The following is a 17,837-nucleotide window of genomic DNA, read 5'->3' as shown; positions in this document are numbered from 1 at the left end:
CTTAGATATAATATTTACCTAAGCTATAATATAAATATTGCTCTACCTTCTGTCTTTTAGCTAAAACAGCCTTTATTACCTATTAAGCTCTTTGCCTCTAGCTCTCTATAAGATTCTAAGGCGCACTCTATTAAGTATAGGCTTCTCTGCCTTCTTGCCTCTAGTTTATATTAACTTTATTAATGCTTATTATTAGTATATCTTTATTCTAGAGCTAACTACTTACTAAGAGAGTAGTTTAGTTTCTACTATATTAATTATAAAGCTTCTTCTCTAAGTAGTATAACTTAAAGTCTATAGCAAAGCATTATAGCTTTATAATTACTAGTTAGTATAAAGTGCAGAAGATATTTTAGCTAAGAATTACTTTATATATTTCTTTGCTTAAGGCTTATTAAAGCTTTACTAGCTTAACTATATTAGTTTAGTTTATGCCTCCTACTAGTGCTATTTTATTCTTAAACTAAACATGAAGATGACTATGATGACGACGATGAAGATGAAGATCAAGAAGCCGCTGCGCCTGCGCCTGCGCTGAAAGCGCAAGGTTCCTCCGCCTCTGTCGCCGCCAACTCTCTGTTGTCCCCTTCCAAGTCTGGCAGCTCCCCCGTCCATTCGCTCAACTCTCCAGGAAGACTAGCAGAAAAGCTAAAATCTAGCTACGAAGAGTCGCAGAATAAGGCAAAGGCCGGGGAAATTAACGACGGTGCCATCAAAAGTTTGGAAGAGGCCAGGAGCTTTACTATATAGTAAATATAGACTTATCTCTCTTAAAGAGAGGCTCTATTTTAATTAGCTTCTATTTTAGCTTATATAATAGTATTAGTTATACACCTAGATAAAAAGAGTGCAAGGAATTATCTAGTATAGTAGGTACTAATCTAGAGAATATAATATACTACTATATTAAGTTATAAATTAGTTGTGCCTAGTTATTAATAGTTTCCTAGAGAGCAGCTACTTTAGCCTAAGTGCTTAATAGTATTATATTGCTAGCTAATAGTAAGTTACTCTTTGTAGAGTTTAAAAAGTATTTATTTATTATAGTAAAATAAAGTTTATAGTATATTAAGAACTAGCTTTATAAGCTACTATATATAAGTATTACTAGTATTAACTATAAACTTAAGAAGAGAAAAGAGGGAAAGAAGAAGCTCTCTATCCCCCCTTTTCCTTCTATTATATATATATAGGTTTAATATGCATCTAAAGCGTACCTAATAAGGCACTAATATAGTGCCTTGTACCTACTTAAGCCTACAGCTTGAGTCTATTACAGAGTAGAGTCTTAAGTGTATATCTAGGTAGTAGAATAGCGTTCTATTAGTTCTATTCTATATTACTAATATAGTTAGACTAGACTCTTATATTAAGTTCTTAACGTCTGTCTCTCTTTATCTACAGCAAATTCTATTGCTATTATTTATATTGTTCCTTAAACTTCTCTAGAGAGCATTTATCTTAACTCCTGCAACTATACTTTATATATCTCTATTTACTATATAAGAAACACTAAAAGAAGTCTAGATCTCTCTAAATGTTGTTTCTTAGGCCTAGGAGATTCCCTAGAGCTAGTAATAATAAGACTTCTTTTCTAGAATTATTATTATTATAGAAGTTTATATAATTTCCTTCTACTTATTAATCTACATTCTAGTTGTTATAACTAGACCTTCTATATTGTCTATATAGTCTAGTTAATTTAGAAGAGTTGTTTTATGCAACTTAGAAAGCTTCTAACTATTTAATTAGCTTGTATATCTTTTTATTTCTTTTTACTTATTATTCTGCTTATTATTTGTTCTATTTTATTTAATAGTCTATTAATGCCTATATTAAATCTATACTAACAGCTAGGATGAGTTCTCTATACTGTCTTGTAATCTTCTCTAAAGTAGATAATTAATAATTATATAAAATAATCTTAAGGTCTACTATTATTAAACCTTTTGCTACTATTCTCTGCATTTATTTGTCTAAAGCAAACAAACAATTAAATACTTATTCTTGTAACTTACTGTCTACTTCTCTATTAGCTAAATAAGTAATAAAGTTTATAAGCAAAATTTATCTTATATCTATCTTTACCTTTAATGCTAGGTTTTCTGCTCTTTAAATATATGCTATTAATAATTTACTTTTTTCTCTAGCAAAGCAGAAAACCTCCTATTTTATTGCAACTTCTATATATAAGTCTAGGTTAGAAAACTTCTTAACAAACTTAGCTAAAAGAATATTCTATCTTTATTCTTTATAGTCTAAATCTTTATACTATACTACTGCTCTCTCTTTTAACCTATAAGTAAAGTATACTCTTGCTAGAGTCTCTATATATTCTAGTACTCTTGCTAGGGCTGCTATAGTATTGCAGTAGTTAATATAATTTTGTGCTAGTCTATCCTTAGAGTGTCTAGCGAAAGAAATCCTACCTATACCTTCTATTAGATAAGAACATAAGGTGTCTATAGTTTCTATAGATAAGAATAACTATCTTTCTAACTTAATTAATAGTAGTAAGAATGTTAGCAAGACTTCTTCTAAAGAACACATTAAGCTAGGGGAAAGGTCTTTTATAAAAATCTATATTAAAGAATAATTAGAACTTAAGTCTAACTTTAATAATTCTATATCTAACCTGCGTAATATAGAAAAGAGTTGTATTCTAAGGTCTTCTAAACGTTCTTAAGTAGATATTTGTTTTTATTAAATAAAAAGAGAATTAAATTAAAAGTATTTTCTAAGAAGAGTTAGAATAACCTAAATAAGTCTATCTAGAGCTAGCAGATAGTATGCAAACTAAAGGGAGTTATAAGATAGAAATAATATTACTATAATTCTTAGAATTATAATAGTCTTTATTATGTCTATATTAATATAGGCAAAGTAGGTTTATTATTAGTTAAGTTGTTTATTTTATCTAGTTAAGAAGAAGAAAAATCTTAGTATAAGTTTTCTTAAAGAATAGAAGTTAAGAAGACTATATCTATTTATCTTTCTAATTACTATTTCCTAGACTAATTACTATTTCCTAGAATTACTAAACTATTCTTTTCTATCTCTATTTAATTTACTAACTTCTTTCTAAATTCTACTATAATTAAGTCTATTCTATTGCCTACTAAATTAAACACTAATTAAATATTTCTCATAGACTAAACGTAGAGTAACTATAGCGCAAAGTAGTCTATATACTTATTAGTTAAGTAGGGTTTTTTTGTGCACAAAAACTATTGCTTCTAGCCTTAGAGTAGGTCTATAGAGGGGTCTCTAGAGCTATAAGTTTAAACTCTAGTCTGTTAGTGTCTAGTAGCTCTTCTAACTACCTCTCTAGATCTATAACTCTAGTGCTTGTCGCTAGAACTCTAGCAGTTATAACTACTAACTAGAACTCTAGTAACTACAACTATCTATACTAGTAATATGCAAATAATTACAATTAAACTAAATAGTAATTTGTCCTCTCTAAACTCTCTATTATAATTAATTCTTCTTGCCTTTATAAATTTATTATATATTATTTATTTTATCTTCTATATATCTATATATATTCTATAAGTTATATATTCTATATATCTTGTTATTTTGTTTATTTATTAACCTTATGTCTAAAGTTGTTTAATAGCTTTAATAAGCCTAAGTCTTTAATAGTAATAGCTACTATACTATTTCTTTGTGTTTATTATAGCTCCTAAATTGTCCTTAAAGTTAAATAGAGTAGTATCTTATTATAGTATGTCTAGCTATTATCTATATATTTTCCTAGATTCTATAGCTTGTCTAGCACTAATAGTTTATCTTAACTATTATCTTCTCTAACTCTAGAGAGTGTTTACAAACCTTATTAAAAATTAAGAGTTCTAGTTGTATATCTATATATATCTAATTCTTATTTTAATTAGTTTCTAGTTCTAGTTTGTTTTAGCAGCATTATTTCTAGCAGTCTCTCTATTAAGACTATCCTCGCCTAATTTCTCTTACGTTCTATAGTGCGTATAATTCTTTAGTGTTCTTTTGTAATTCTAATTCTATAGTCTTATAATTCTATATATTATCTCTACGCTTTAAGTCTATTTGTATTCTTTTTTATAATTTTAATTCTATAGTCTTGCAATTCTATATATTAACTCTAGGAGTTTATTCTTGCGTTTAAAGTTCTATGCATATAAGGGATTCTAATTTCTCTTATTATAATCCTAACTCTATAGTTTTAAGATCTTATATTATTTATAATTTCCCTTGTCTTTCCCCTTCTGTCCTTAATTCTGCAGTTTTAAGGTTCTAGAGACAACCTAACCTATCTATATATTTATGTTAATTAAGTTTTAGGTGTTATAAATTAATTCTATCTAACTTGCTATTTCTTAATTGTTTTATTGCAAGTGGTGTTATAAATTAATTCTATCTAACTTGCTATTTCTTAATTGTTTTATTGCAAGTTTTATTTCTATCTATTCTTATTATATTATACATACATACTATCTATTCTAGGGGTTTGCGTCTGTCTGTAGTGTTTCTCAACCTCGTCTACATTAAATAGCAGCAATAGAGCAAATAACAACAAAGAAAAGAGGTCCTAGTCTTATTACTAAAATGTAATGCTAGTTAGTAGGCATTAGGTGTATTAATACTTGTCTTCTCTAAGTTTTTATAATTAAGTCCACTCCGTAATTATGCCCCTCATTTTCCTAGGTCATATGACTTGTCCCACTTTTCCCCCTAACAGCCCTCGGCGCTGTTGGTCGCACGGCTAAACTCTCGCCCAACGTGCTTTGCGCCTTTTACCAGAGTCAGGGGCCAGGCTTGGGTGCGCCAGAACGCTTCTGACTCGCCACGAGATCTATTGTGTTTGTTGTTCACCGTCAGGGAACACTTTTCACATCCCATTTTTCTCAGTCCAACGACCAACACGTTGTCCCGATGAAATAGTATAAGGTCATCACAAGCTTGCAGACAAGTGCGGTGTGACTCACCGTCCCAATACCTTGGACAATGGTTTCTACAAATTAAACTTCACTCAACTAACTACAAGCTAGTTTCACCAGGAGCAAAGAACAGCATCAGAAGCTGCAAAAGTCCCATTTCGAGCACAGCCCCACTCCGACATCTTGTTGCACCCCAGGGCAGAACATGTCACTTTGTCTCGGGCCGCATCATCCTGCAATGTCAAACATGTTTTAGCACAAGGTTACCGAGTACATCACCACTGTTTCCGTATTCCTATTCTGGCTACGGAGTACCGAGTCTGGTGTTGGTAAAATAATTGCCTGCTTGGATATGGGAGGAAGAAATCTGGCATCAGGGGCCTGGTCATATTGCGGTGTGTTTGCCCTTCCCTGCTTCTACTTCTGCGTCTTGTCCTCATTAGCTACATCAGCGATGAAAAACCGTATCCATGCCACTCAATTCCAGCTTTTCACCAAAAGCCGAATTGTTTTCTCATGTAAACCTTGCTGATTCATGCCCATCACTGTCACTTCCTGAGTGCCGGTTTTTTGGAAAAGGAAAAAGACAAGGTAGACGTCGAGTCCAGGTAACATCTCATGGAGGGGTGCTCTCCTGAAGCTGGTGAAGTTGTGTGCTCCCCTGACTAGATCCGTAAGCCACCACAACATCGCTCTTAACGAGCACAATCTGAGTCTCGTAGTTCCTACCGTTCGCATTCCCTCTCTTCAGGAGTAAAGGGGTAACGCAGAGCCTCAACGTCACATTCTCACTGGGCTCTCCATCTTCCTGTACTACCTCCATATGAGATGCTCGATACTCCGTGCCATTGCCAGTGTTGAACTCGCCCATCTCAGCAGGCCATACCACGGTGAACGTGGCTTTTGAGGTCATGATCATGTCATCTAGCTCCAGAGCCAACTTCATCAAATCTCGGAGCACTTCGCGTGAATCTTCTCGACTATCTGAGCGCTCACTGTCACCATTGCCGTGAATCATTTTGTAGATTTCTTCGCAGTGCTTTCGTAGGAGCTCGTTGACGTAGTCAGGTGTTGGTGGTGGCTGTATGAAGGCCCAACCTAATTGTAACCACTCATACATGGGCGCGATCTGGGACGAGTCGCCTATTTTCATCCCTATTTTAAGAATGTTGGTAAGTTACTAGGTACTTTCATGTAGAGTATTAGTAAGTACCCACTGGCATACTGCTTCCTAAGTTTTTTGAAAGTGCTTCTCGCAGCGGTCGTAACAGTTCCGCCTTTCGATTCAAAAACAACATCGGAGAGGACCTTCCAGAGATATGCTTCCACCCAAAATCGCCCGTTGCACGGCTCCTGGAAGAAATCCTCTGTCGCGTTGCCGGTTTTGCCATTCATTAATCCCTTCATTACCTCGATACAATGCCTGGCTTGCCGGCTGTCTATAGAATTGTTGTCAAGTATGAACCCGGCCAAAATCTTCACATTGAACTTGATTTGTCTCCATTTCGACTTGATTTCTGAATCAGGTATCTTGTTTCCGTTTGCTCCTGGACTTGACTTTCCGTGACATGCAGCAGCCCTCTGCGCCTGCTGTTGGGCTTCCTGAAGCTGCGCCCTCAATTGATGATTCTGTAACTCCATGCTGTGATTCTCTTGCGATAACTCCGAGACTTGCAGGCTGAGTTGGCGAATTTCTTCACCCAAATAACCGTTCACTGAGCAAATGTCATAATTTTGTTGGTAAAGGCTGCGAATTTCTTCATTAAGCTTATGGTTTGCCGTGCCACAATCTGAGTTTTGCTGCTCAAGACGGGCAATTTCTTCGTTTAAACTCTTGATTTGATTGTCCAGGCTGAGTTCTTCACACTGGTACCATTTAAATTCAGTGTGGGCACCATCGGTGCATGTTTCACTGACGAAGAACTTCCGTCGATGAAGCCGACTTTGCGTCGACGCAGTTTCTGTTGATACTGACAGCCTATCTTGGTTCCCGCACGGCGCTTCGTCGCACTCCATATTCTGCGTAGCTTCTTGAAGCTCAGAAATGGCCACCGGAGCTCGATCTTGTTGAAGAGGCGGCTCAGCTTTGATCGATTCGTTGCGAGGTGATCCCGACGGTATGTGCGAAGGAAACATCTCCGTCCCAAAGATCTTCAAAGGCATCGTTTCTGACATCCTCTGGGTGTGTAATCCTTCGATTCCTGCGGATGGTCTATTTCAGCTGGTTGACTGAAGAAGCGTTGGTGTGCTCGGTGGGCTTCGTTTCAGAGTGAAAATGCTGAGTGTGTGAGAAATAACAACAAGCCGTGGGCAGCCGACAACAGCTGGCAACAGCTGGCAAGCACGACTAGTGAAGTTGCCGCACTACAAAAGTGAGCGATTGAGCTGAGGCTCAGCTTTCTTCCAACTCAACCGCACGGTCTGCTTGCGACGTTTGCTCCTTGGGACTGAATCTCGGTTCCTCGCTTCCTCACACATTGGCAAATCCTCATGAATATCTCGCAAAGTCGGGCCATTCGGATTACTTCTATCGGCTATCGTCAGCTTGCATCATGGACGAGTACATAATCGTCGGAATTGACTTTGGCACCACGTGCGTTTCCTGTCCTACGTCTTGTTCATATATGTCTATTGATCGCACACCTCTGACAGTTCATGACAGATACTCTGGGGTGGCATGGGCATACTCCAAAGAGCCCGAGGAGATCGAGGTAGTAACTACGTGGAATTCCGACCTTAATCATTGTTCAGACCTCGAGAAAACCCCGACCCATCTTTATTTCGGTAAAGGTCGTGACAATATCAAATGGGGGTATGCCGTTCCTGAAAACGATGAAGTCCTTGAATGGTTCAAGTTGCTGCTGCTCAAAGAGCAGGATCTTCCCTCGGACTTGCGCCACTCGCCAAAAGTACTGGAAGCCCGTCGCCTCCAGGAAGCATCTCACAGAGATGTTGTTGATCTCGTGGCATGTTTCCTCACCCAGCTGTGGAAGCATGCCCTGCAGTCCATCGAGGAAGCAAATGGCAAAAACTTGGTAGAAAAATGCCGTTTCTATGTCGTTATGACGCTGCCAGCTATATGGCCTCACTATGCTCAGGAAAGTATGAGGCAAGCGGCTCAAAAAGCTGGAATTTTAAGCAAGAGATGTGCTGGTGAGACGGTTCTGAGTTTCGTCTCAGAGCCCGAAGCGGCAGCATTGGCAACAATCAAGGATCATTCCAAGAAATCAACTATCAAGGTGGGTAGACATGTTTCTAGTGGATCATTCAGCTCTTGATTATTTGCTTATTTTTCCTTCTTCTTTTTTTTAACAAAAGGCGGGAGACCACATTGTGGTTTGTGATGCTGGAGGTGGCACAGTGGTAGGTTGCCCACAATCTCAAGTCGACGTCCCGGTTTTAGAATCTCATACATATAACAGGATCTCATTAGTTATCGAGTGGAAAGAAAAGAACCATTCGTCTTGAAAGAGTGCGTCAAAGGGGAAGGTATGTCACGGCATGGAGCTAGCTTGATTGCAACCCATGAGATTGAAGCGTGTCTAACATGAAGCATTTTCTCAGGTGGCTTATGCGGTGGGATATTCCTAGACGAACAGTTCAAAAAGCTTATAATTTCAAAAACCTCTAACTGGCTTGACACTGTCGACAAGAGACAGCTCAAGAAGTTTCTCAACGATAATTGGGAGCATGGTATCAAACCACAGTTCCGAGGTCAGAATCGCTCGTGGGGCGTTGAACTTCCCAACTCGGTGGTTGCAAAGAGAAAAGGCAAAAAACGAACTTCAACATTGGAGATTATGACGTTAGTTAAGAAGTTATGATTAATCTCTCGGGAGGAAAGCTGAGCATAAGCAGTTCCGAACTAATCGACGTATTTGACCCAATTGTTGCCAAGGTCAAGTCTCTTGTCCTTCATCAATCAATGGCCATCATGGGAAAGTATGGGGAAAAACAAAAGGTACGACGGCCGACCCCAACATCCGATGCAATTTACTCTAAGTCGAAGACCAGTTCATTATCCTTGTTGGCGGGTTTGGACGGAGCCCATACTTATTTGAGCAACTCAAGTTGTTAGTTGGTGAGGACACAACGGTCCTTCAATCTCGAGGTTCTAAACCGTAAGTTCCTTTCCTCCTGCACTTTTGTAATTGAAATAAGCATGTAGTGAACTCGTAGATGTGTACTAAAGTATGTTTATTAGCTGGGCTGCAATATGCCGCGGAGCGGTGGCTCACGGAATCACAGCTTTGGGTTTGTCTGGATGCTGCGATGTAAAGGTTGACACCAGGGTGGCTCGAATGAGTTACGGCGTTGAGATCTCGGAACCTTTCAACCACGAAATTCACTCCTACAAAGACTGGTTCATTGATCCCTGTACATTGGAGCAGGAGGCAGCGAACCAAATGCAGTGGTTCATACGACAGGTAGTACTGCAACCATCACTTATCACTCCAAATTTTACACGACCCAGTTGACACTTTTATGTTTAGGGCCTTGACTTATCCGCCACCACATCGGTACGCCACCAGTTCCGTTACACATTCAACGGCGCCATTGGACCAATTTCTGAGGAGTTTGTCGTTTCATCTTCCTCGAAGCCACCTTCGAGAAGAGATCAATCAGTATCTGTATTGTGCAAGGTCAACTGGGAAAAGACGATAAAACGGCGTTTGTTACCGATTGGAGTCAACAATCGAGGTGAGGCCTATCGCATCCTCGAATATGAGATAGAGATGACTTGCAACGGTACCACTGTTGATTTTACGGTGTACTATGATGGAGAGCGGGTTGCACAGCATGTTGTTCAGGTGGAATACGTCTGATTCGACCGAGCGATCGGGGTGTTTGCCATTGAGCAAACCAGCGTAGCATTCAAAGTCCAGCGTTAACAGGGCAACAAAGAATGGAGGGCATGCAACGGATTTCACTTCATTTTTTTTCTTGAAGTAACGGCTTGGTAACAATTGAGGACATGGCCTATGGATATTGGGGAGTCAGTTTTCACCATGACTTGGACAGTTGCTATGAGAGACACAAAGAGCTTAAACCTAGTCTGGACAAAAGTTCATAAGGTATCATAGCTTTCTCATAAACTTCATCATCATTTCACGCATCTTCTAACTTGATGTCCTCCTGCCGAATAGGCAGCTCACCCTGCAACTGGCTCGCCATCGCCACCTCAGACTGGGCATTCTCATTTGTGTCGTCGCCCTCCCTTATGTGTTTGTACACTCTAATGGTGTGGTCCTGTCCAGCACTTGCCAAAGTCTCGCCGTTGACATCAACCCAGAAACAGACACCTTTGTGGCCTGTCAGGATTCTCTGCAGTATCTCCTTGTTATTGACATCCCACAGTACCACATCGCCATCTTCACTTGCAGAGGCGACAAAGGGCTCTTCGTCCAAGACACCAAAGCAGCCACCTATGGCGAATTTCTCGTTCCGGTGGCCCTGGTACGTCTTTTTCACGGTGCCCACCACGTAGTCCCAAAGACGTATGCAGTTGTCGAGATTAAAGGCCAGGACAAAGCGGCCGTTGGGGGAGAAGCAGACGTTTGTCACGGCGGGATTGTCCTCGTGGACGAGTGTCCGGAGACATTGGCCGGTCGAGGTGTCCCAGACTCGACTGCGATCCGTTAGCTTCTCATCGGTCGGCGGTCTTGGCAGTCCAAGTTCAGCACGCTTACATCAGTCCATCCGTCGAGCAGCTCACGACCAGTGTGCCGTCTCGACAAAAGTCGATGCCGCTGACGGGGTCGCTGTGAGCCGGCAAGCTCCTCATCAGCCGTCCGGCCCTGACGTCCCATAGGAACACGGCTTCGTCATAGGAGCCACTGGCGAGGATGTTTCCTTTTGGCGAGAACGCCAGGCAGTGGATATAGTTGTGGTGGCCGCGCAGGGCGGCCATTTCCTGGCCCGCGACTGATTTGCGCGTGGTCGTTTTCGGGCGTCCCGTCACGCGATCCCACAGGCGGATGGCCTTGTCGTCGGAGCCGCTGGCCAGGGTGTTGCTGTCCGGAGTCCATGCGACGCAGCTCAAGCCCGCCATGTGGCCGACCAGCGTGTCCATGTGCGCGCCGGTCGCGGCGTCCCACAGCTTGAGGGTTGCGTCTGCGGACGCTGAGGCGATGAATCTGCCATTTGGCGATATCCTGACCTGTGAGACGGGGCCTGTGTGGCCGTGCAGCACCAGACGTGGCCTGTAGTTGGGCTTCGAGGGCTCACGGGCCGGTGTGTGTTGTCGCGGCCGGGGCGAGTAGGACTCGGTTCGCGTGCGGTCAGAGGACGTTGACGACCCGGACAGCCGGCGAGAATGCGTGCGGGAACGAGGGGGCGACCCTGACCGCGTGCTCGACTCCGAGGTGGAGATGGATCTTGACCGTCTTCGCGAGCGAGACCGCGATGAATAGTACTTGTTTGAGCCCGTGGCACTGGGACTTCTCGTCGCGTCGTATCTGGATGGTGAGGGATCGCGAGTCTCCTGCCACGGGGCCTCTGAGTGTTTCCTGGCATGGGGAGACCCGCCCGGCGAGCTTGAACGCTGTGGCGAGTCGTCGTGCGTCTTGTGCCGCTTGGTGGGAGGCGTGTCGGGCGTGAGACGGTCGGCCGAATGCATAGCTGAGGTTGGGGATGCCTTGGTCGTGACGAGGCTGAGGATCCGGGACAAGTTGCTCGAGAGGCTCGGAATTATTGTGGGTGTTTGGCGGCTGTGATTGGCCGAGGAGCCGCGGTAGTGGTCTGGCGGCTTCAACTTGGCCAAATTGAGGTACCCTATACTCGGGCAACCATCGGTCAAATTGTCCAGCTCGAGGCGCACATGTCGACGACATGAGAATACGACGGAAACATGCCTATCTGCACGTACTTTACACGTCTGCCAAAGATGCTGAGCGCCTACTCAGTCATGGTACCCCGGGGGACTTACACCCATTGATTGAGCCAGGCAGGGGTGTCTTTTTTTTCCAGTGCTGCAATTGATGGCCCGTATTGACGAAAGGACACATTTACTCGGTTTTCAATTAATTAAATTGGCAGGTACGTACCTGCGTTGGGAGGTACGGGATAGTAGATCCAAATTGAGGCTAGTGCCACTCGGTACGGTCTCTAGCATCTGGCTTTGCTACTCCGTAATTGCGGCTGTGTCTCAGATTTAGCATGGGCCTGGGCACATTGCGATCATGCCGTGGCTGGTTTTCAGGGACACGCGACGATGTTGTGTCACCAGCGCTCGGACTGGCGGGGAAAGGGGAAAAACACATTCACGAACTGGGCCCTGGCTGGACGCGCTCATACGCATGCCGTTGCGTACTGTCCTTCCAAGTCCAAGGACGAGATTGACCTGAACAAACAATGTCTATAATAATAGAGGTGGGGGTGTCAATTAAACTGCCCAGTCCCGCAGGCTCCATTGGCCCAACGACGTGCCGGTCGAATACAAGAGGAAACGTCGTCGCTTTAACTGTCAACCTGGGTAGTACTCCTTGTGTGGAAGATGACGAAGATGAGCCGCCGCAATCGAGCACGCTGCCCAGGTTCCCCTTGCTCGAACGGCGCCGAGGGGACTCACACTCGCTCGGTATGACTGGTGAGGCGTGTCATGGACTTAGCGCTAAGCGACTCGAGACCTCGTCAGCCATTCGGGCGATGAGACTGAGTGCAATTACATACTGAGTACTCCGTAGTCTTGTCTGCTTGCTTTGTAAACCATCCCAGCCACGCCACGTGGGTGGATTCGATTCCGCAGCGCGGGTTTTGCGAGAATCGTGCGTGATCGGCGCTTGCGGCTGGATGGACTCACTCGCCAAGCAATAAACATGTCCAAGCCATGATTCGCCAAATGTATCATGCGTCTAGCGAGCAGCCTGGGACCTACGTACGAGTACGTACTATTGATTGCATCGCGAGATGCCACACGGGCGCATGGGAGTGGGAGTTTGCAGCCGGCCTTGGGGGCTATTTTTAGGGCAGACGGGAAGATTCGTGACATGGGCAACTATCCACCTCGCCAAGGTAGTATGGCACCATTCTCTCTTTTCCCTCTTTGATATCGATTATTAGCTTCGGCTTAGTCGCTTCGCCACGCGGACTAGCTTCTCGCCGAGAATCCTCAAAGCAGCGCCTCGTGGTGATGGTGTCGCGAGTCGGATTGAGCCGCTTACCTGCGTACCTTTCCGTGGCGTCCCACTTTTCGTCGTCGACAGGAACGTACCCACCTAGGTAGGTACTTACCTACCAAGCTACCTTGAGTACTTTACTTGGGTAGGTACTTAGGTAGGGAGGTACCTTGTTAATTACCTGGATCAACGGTCTACAGGAAAACCACGTCTGTAATGATCCTCTGTTGTAGCGATTCGGCGCGCACGCCCAAGGACGAAGTACCTCCTACACATGTCAAGCATATAAAGGCGACTTCCTTTGTGCAGCAATTTTCTGCGTACATTTTGCTGAGTAGTAAGTGTAAAACTACAGCTTCACGCTCGTGAAATTAGCTGTACCCCTTACATTTGTTTACCAGCTGCAATAATGCTAGTTTGCACCACCAATAAATGTGCGTTTTATACGATCCCTGTACTCCGTAGTTATGACGATGGGAAAATTTCTCCCCCCAAGGTTATCGTAATAGGCCTAGCTCCCTGTTAATTCTCCGTATTTTAAGCCGCCAATTCATGCGCGGTCAGCCCAGGGCTGCCCGCTCTGGCCAATGGGCCGTCTCCATTCTCGGACGCAATTTGCCTTGCCCCTGGCAGGGACCCCACCGTGCCAAGCACAACCGTCGGGCGCTGATGTGCTGTGCTGTGGCGGGTGCAGCCTGTGGTCTCCTAAATCAGCAGCCACCGAGCAGCCCGCTGATGAAATGGTCCAGGGACATGGGTCGGGACCCATGTCCAGTTGGCCAGGCACGCCCCACCACATGCCAGCTGCCAGAGGCCGGCCTGCCTCCCCCAAACATCCCTTCTGTGTATCGGAACACTGCTCCGTACGGAGCAGTACTTTATCACCTCGTCGTCCTCGCTCGCGATTCGCACCTGTTCCTTCTTTCTCCTCCCACTCCGTCACCCGTCACTGTCGCTCTTTTTTCCAGGCGTCCATCTTTATGCCGCTTACGCTCTTTTAAATACCATCTCGATCTTCCTTTTCTCGGTTTCAATTTTCACATCTTCACATTTCAACACAGAATAATACATTGGTATCTCGTGAGCCATCAACATGCGTTTCTCACTCGTGTCCGTCCTGGCCTTCGCCGCCACTGCCTTGGCCCAGACGCCCGGCTTCGTTGCCGTCATCAGCCCCAAAGCCAACGAGGTTCTTCAAGCTGGGTCTCCTTATACCATCACATGGCAAAAACCGACGGAGGCGAAGTATCAAAAAACCCTTCTCACGATCGAGCTGCTCGGTGGTGATACCCAGGGAACTCAGGTCGTACTTCAATCTCTCGCTAGTAAGTCGGCGGCAATGTGGTACTGGCCGAGTTGGTCAAGGGGAGAGTGTGTCCTGACGCGATCTTATAGCTGGTGTCAGTTACGCCGCCGGGTCGTACACGGTGGACATCCCTTCTGATGGTGTTGCCAAAGCCGTGAACGGTTTTCGCTTCATCGACGAGAGCGACCCCCAGGTGTTCCAGTACTCGCCGCCTTTCCAAATCAAGCCCTCTGGCCCGAAGTCTTCCTCCAGCTCAAGTGGCCCGAAGTCTTCCTCCAGCACAAGTGGCTCCGCCAGCGCGACTTCGAGCATCAAGACTGTTACCTTGTCTAGCGTCAGCACCTCAATGACCGCAAATTCTACTTCTGCCAAGACCAGCGCTCACACCCATTCCTCCCAGCACAAGAGCATCGTTCCTGGCAACTCCACAACGGCTGTCAAGACCTCCAGCCAGTCTGCTCCCGTTGTCGTTTCTACTGGTGTTCCCAGAACTGCTGTCTCCAGCACTGCTGTCTTCACCACTGGTCTACCCACCCCTACCGTCCCTGTCGCTGCTGCCAACGCCCTTCATGTCGGCTCTCTCACCATGCTGGGTGTTGTTGCTGCCGTTCTTGCTCTGTAAAGTGGGAGTCATGGGCAGTTGATGGTTAGGCGCGTGTCTTATTTTATTTTTATTTATATATCTTGGAAATGGGGTTAGCTGTGTTGCACGTGGTATACGAAACATCGTGCGCTCTGGTAATGGGTACTTGCTTATACATGGGTTGATATTGACACTGATTGAAAAGTTTCGGGTCATACCCGTTGGAGATGCGTGGTATCTAGTCTGTTGGCCAAGCTGGGTTGACGGCGGATCGAGGCGCCATGCAAAGACAATCTCAACACAGTAATTTACCATGGCGTGCATCTCAAGTGGCCCTCGAGTGCTATGTGACTGCATATGTCATATGCTGAAGATCTACCCTTGTAGCAACTTCTATCAACCGCAACTTGTGTCTGTGGTGATGCAAGGTTCGTCGCTGAAATAAACTTTGAACATGACCCCTGTGCAAGCCATGAAGTCGTAGTACACGGCGTTGAAAGACAGGACGACAATGTCTGTGGGCAATGTCACGGTGACCCGCTCTTGGAGTCGAGGCCACCTTGTGGCCTGCTAGGGCCACATCATGTGATGTTTCTTCAAACCAGTTGACAAGTCGAGCGGGCACAAGTTTCTGGAGTCACGCCCCGCCATGAAGCCCATCCCAAGCGTGCTCCTTCCGATTTGTACGCGACGATGAGCTGTAGGGCCGAATCCCGAGCAAACAGTTGCGCCGATCAAGCCTGGGCTTACTTACTCCGTACTCGACTTCGGCATCGCACGTCGGCGGCATTTGACAGCGGAACCGGTGTCTCACAAGGAGACGAGGTGGTCCCGCGTCCGTTGGCGGCGCGAGGCGTGCCGGCGGGGGTTTGGGGTTTGGGCTTGAGACAAAAAGAAGAGCACATGTTCGGTTAACAATTTGCCGCAGCGAGACCGAGTACGTAAATAAATGGGGTCCATGTCGATGTCTCGGTCGAATGATAGCGGTAGCGGGTACTCCGTAGGTGACGCGGAAAGAAAGAAGAAAAAAAGAAAAAAAGCCATCAGCCTCGATTTCGTGCAACGGGGACGCGCTAAAAAGGGCCCAAAGTTCAGCAGAGATCTGTGCAAACCGTCAGTGACCGTCGGTGCACGTGGCACAAGTCGTGTGCCTGCTGCCTAGCGGGGCCGCCCCCAACTTGGCCTTCTGGCAGAGGCGCGATCCAACAGACGGCCAGGTTGACGGCGATGTGGAGCGCGCCGACGAAGCGGAAGACGAGGGCGAAGTTGGCGCCGTTGCCTGCCTCGACGAAGCGGAAGACGAGGGCGAAAATGACGCCGCGGCCGTTGGCTTCTGACGGGTCGACCTGTCCGACGACGACGAGCACCGGGCCGCCCAGGAGGCCGGCCGTCGTGATGCAGGCCTTTTTCGTCCACAGATTGCGCCCGGACGGCCTGTACAGGACGTCTGCTGCGACGCCGCCGAGCGGCCTTGTGACGAGGTCGAGGAAGCCGAAGATGGCGGCGTAGTTGCCGGCCTTGGTCTGGCCCAGGTGTGGAAGTTGGCCTCGTGGTAGAGCCGAGGACGGAGTTGACGGCCAGCTCGCCGCCAAAGGAGCACGCGTACGTCGCGACGTGGAAGAGCGTCTGTGAGGAGAGCGCGACGGGCTTGAGCACCGTCTCTGCCCGAGCAGTGGACACGGCTGCCGACAGGGACGTGGCCGATGGCGGCTTGTAGAGGTTCGAGTCGTCGTCGGACCTTGCTGCCTTTTCTTCGCCCCGGCCCGGCGTCTCGCCGGACATGCTGGGGTCGACGGCCGTGGCGCTCGGGTCCTGGTTTTCTCGGAGCCCTCGAGACCTCTCTTCCCAGCTGCCGACGGGGGTGTCCGGGCAGAGGAGGACCATGGCGAGCGCACGAGCGATCACGCAGACGAGGGGGGCGGCAAAGGTGACTCGCCATGCTGTGGACGGCTCCATTCCCTGCGAGGCAACCAGGGAGTCGAAGACGGCCGGCACCATGAAGTAGGTGATGCCGCCGCCGGCGTTGCCCCAACCGCCGGCTAGGGCGTTGGCCGTGCCGACAATGTTCCTGTCGAAGAAGCTGGTGCACCAGACCTGGCACGGGACAAACGTCGCTCCGAGGATGCCAATGAGGAACCGGGAGACGTAGAGGCCGTTGGCGGTCTCGACGAGGGGCGCGAGGCCGATGGGGAGACAGCCCAGCGGGAGGAGTGCGGCGTAGACTCGCCGGGCGCCGAATTGGTCGCCGAGGGGCCCGGCCACGAACCGCAGAAGCAGGGTCGCACAGAGGGATACAATGTTGGAGTTGGCCACTTGGGAAGCGCCGAGGTGAAGGTCCTTTTTGATCGTGACTGTCAACAGTGGCGGGAATGTGTACCTAGAGAGACGACATCAGGCCTGGAAAGGACAGGACCAGGGGGAAAAGCAGCAAACGATTTCGTACCATGCCCAGAACCCGAGCATGAAGCCCGTCCAAGAAAGGAAGAAGACTCGTCCGTACGGATCAACTACGTTTAGAAATCGCCCAAATCTATGCTCGCTGTTTCGACGGGATTTCATTTCACTTGTTGGTACCATGGGAATCTCTGAATACTGTCGTTGATTGAGATGCTATTTAACTAGAAATACAGCTGCTTTGAGTCCGATTTGGGCATCTCCAAGCATCTCCGGGCTGAAACCTTTATCTAGAAAGAATGGCCAACCAGGAGACATGTTCATCTCATTGTTTTCGGGACTGTGGATGAACTGCGTCTTCGGGACTATGTGCGAACGCCTGTCTTGATAGCTGTCTCACTGTACAAATGCGGATACGAAAGTACGCGTGAGGAAACACGCCTATCACGGCAAGCCTATGTCGGCTTTGTTTTCAGCTGCTATTGGCTGAGCTAATGCGCTTGGGTTCTGACAAT

At 46.3% G+C, this 17,837-nt stretch overlaps 5 protein-coding genes across 5 annotated transcripts; 2 read left to right on the top strand and 3 right to left on the bottom strand.

Annotated features, from left to right (window-relative positions):
• Positions 1-5,538: 5,538 nt before the first annotated feature.
• On the bottom strand, positions 5,539-7,085 carry MAM_02044 (uncharacterized protein; the record flags this gene model as incomplete). The annotated part of the gene is made up of 2 exons (XM_040820843.1): positions 5,539-6,077; positions 6,140-7,085. The coding sequence occupies 2 exons, from the start codon at positions 7,083-7,085 to the stop codon at positions 5,539-5,541; spliced, it is 1,485 nt and encodes a 494-aa protein (XP_040681186.1).
• Positions 7,086-7,474: 389 nt separating this feature from the next.
• Positions 7,475-9,748, top strand: MAM_02043 (Heat shock protein Hsp70; the record flags this gene model as incomplete). Its single annotated transcript, XM_040820842.1, has 8 exons — positions 7,475-7,515; positions 7,585-8,161; positions 8,345-8,411; positions 8,487-8,727; positions 8,781-8,883; positions 8,937-9,043; positions 9,127-9,349; positions 9,416-9,748. 8 exons carry the CDS (start codon positions 7,475-7,477, stop codon positions 9,746-9,748), a joined length of 1,692 nt encoding a protein of 563 aa, XP_040681185.1.
• A 283-nt stretch (positions 9,749-10,031) lies between these two features.
• Positions 10,032-11,541, bottom strand: MAM_02042 (will die slowly; the record flags this gene model as incomplete). The annotated part of the gene is made up of 2 exons (XM_040820841.1): positions 10,032-10,551; positions 10,613-11,541. The coding sequence occupies 2 exons, from the start codon at positions 11,539-11,541 to the stop codon at positions 10,032-10,034; spliced, it is 1,449 nt and encodes a 482-aa protein (XP_040681184.1).
• A 2,591-nt stretch (positions 11,542-14,132) lies between these two features.
• Positions 14,133-14,967, top strand: MAM_02041 (Cell wall beta-glucan synthesis; the record flags this gene model as incomplete). Its single annotated transcript, XM_040820840.1, has 2 exons — positions 14,133-14,364; positions 14,435-14,967. The coding sequence occupies 2 exons, from the start codon at positions 14,133-14,135 to the stop codon at positions 14,965-14,967; spliced, it is 765 nt and encodes a 254-aa protein (XP_040681183.1).
• Positions 14,968-16,019: 1,052 nt separating this feature from the next.
• Positions 16,020-17,391, bottom strand: MAM_02040 (high affinity nitrate transporter NrtB; the record flags this gene model as incomplete). Its single annotated transcript, XM_040820839.1, has 3 exons — positions 16,020-16,451; positions 16,495-17,305; positions 17,372-17,391. The coding sequence occupies 3 exons, from the start codon at positions 17,389-17,391 to the stop codon at positions 16,020-16,022; spliced, it is 1,263 nt and encodes a 420-aa protein (XP_040681182.1).
• Between the last annotated feature and the right edge of the window lie 446 nt (positions 17,392-17,837).

The sequence above is a fragment of the Metarhizium album genome (genome assembly GCF_000804445.1).
Source record: "Metarhizium album ARSEF 1941 chromosome Unknown scaffold_3, whole genome shotgun sequence".
Lineage (NCBI taxonomy): Eukaryota > Fungi > Ascomycota > Sordariomycetes > Hypocreales > Clavicipitaceae > Metarhizium > Metarhizium album.
This window is presented reverse-complemented; position numbering and strand designations above follow the sequence as displayed.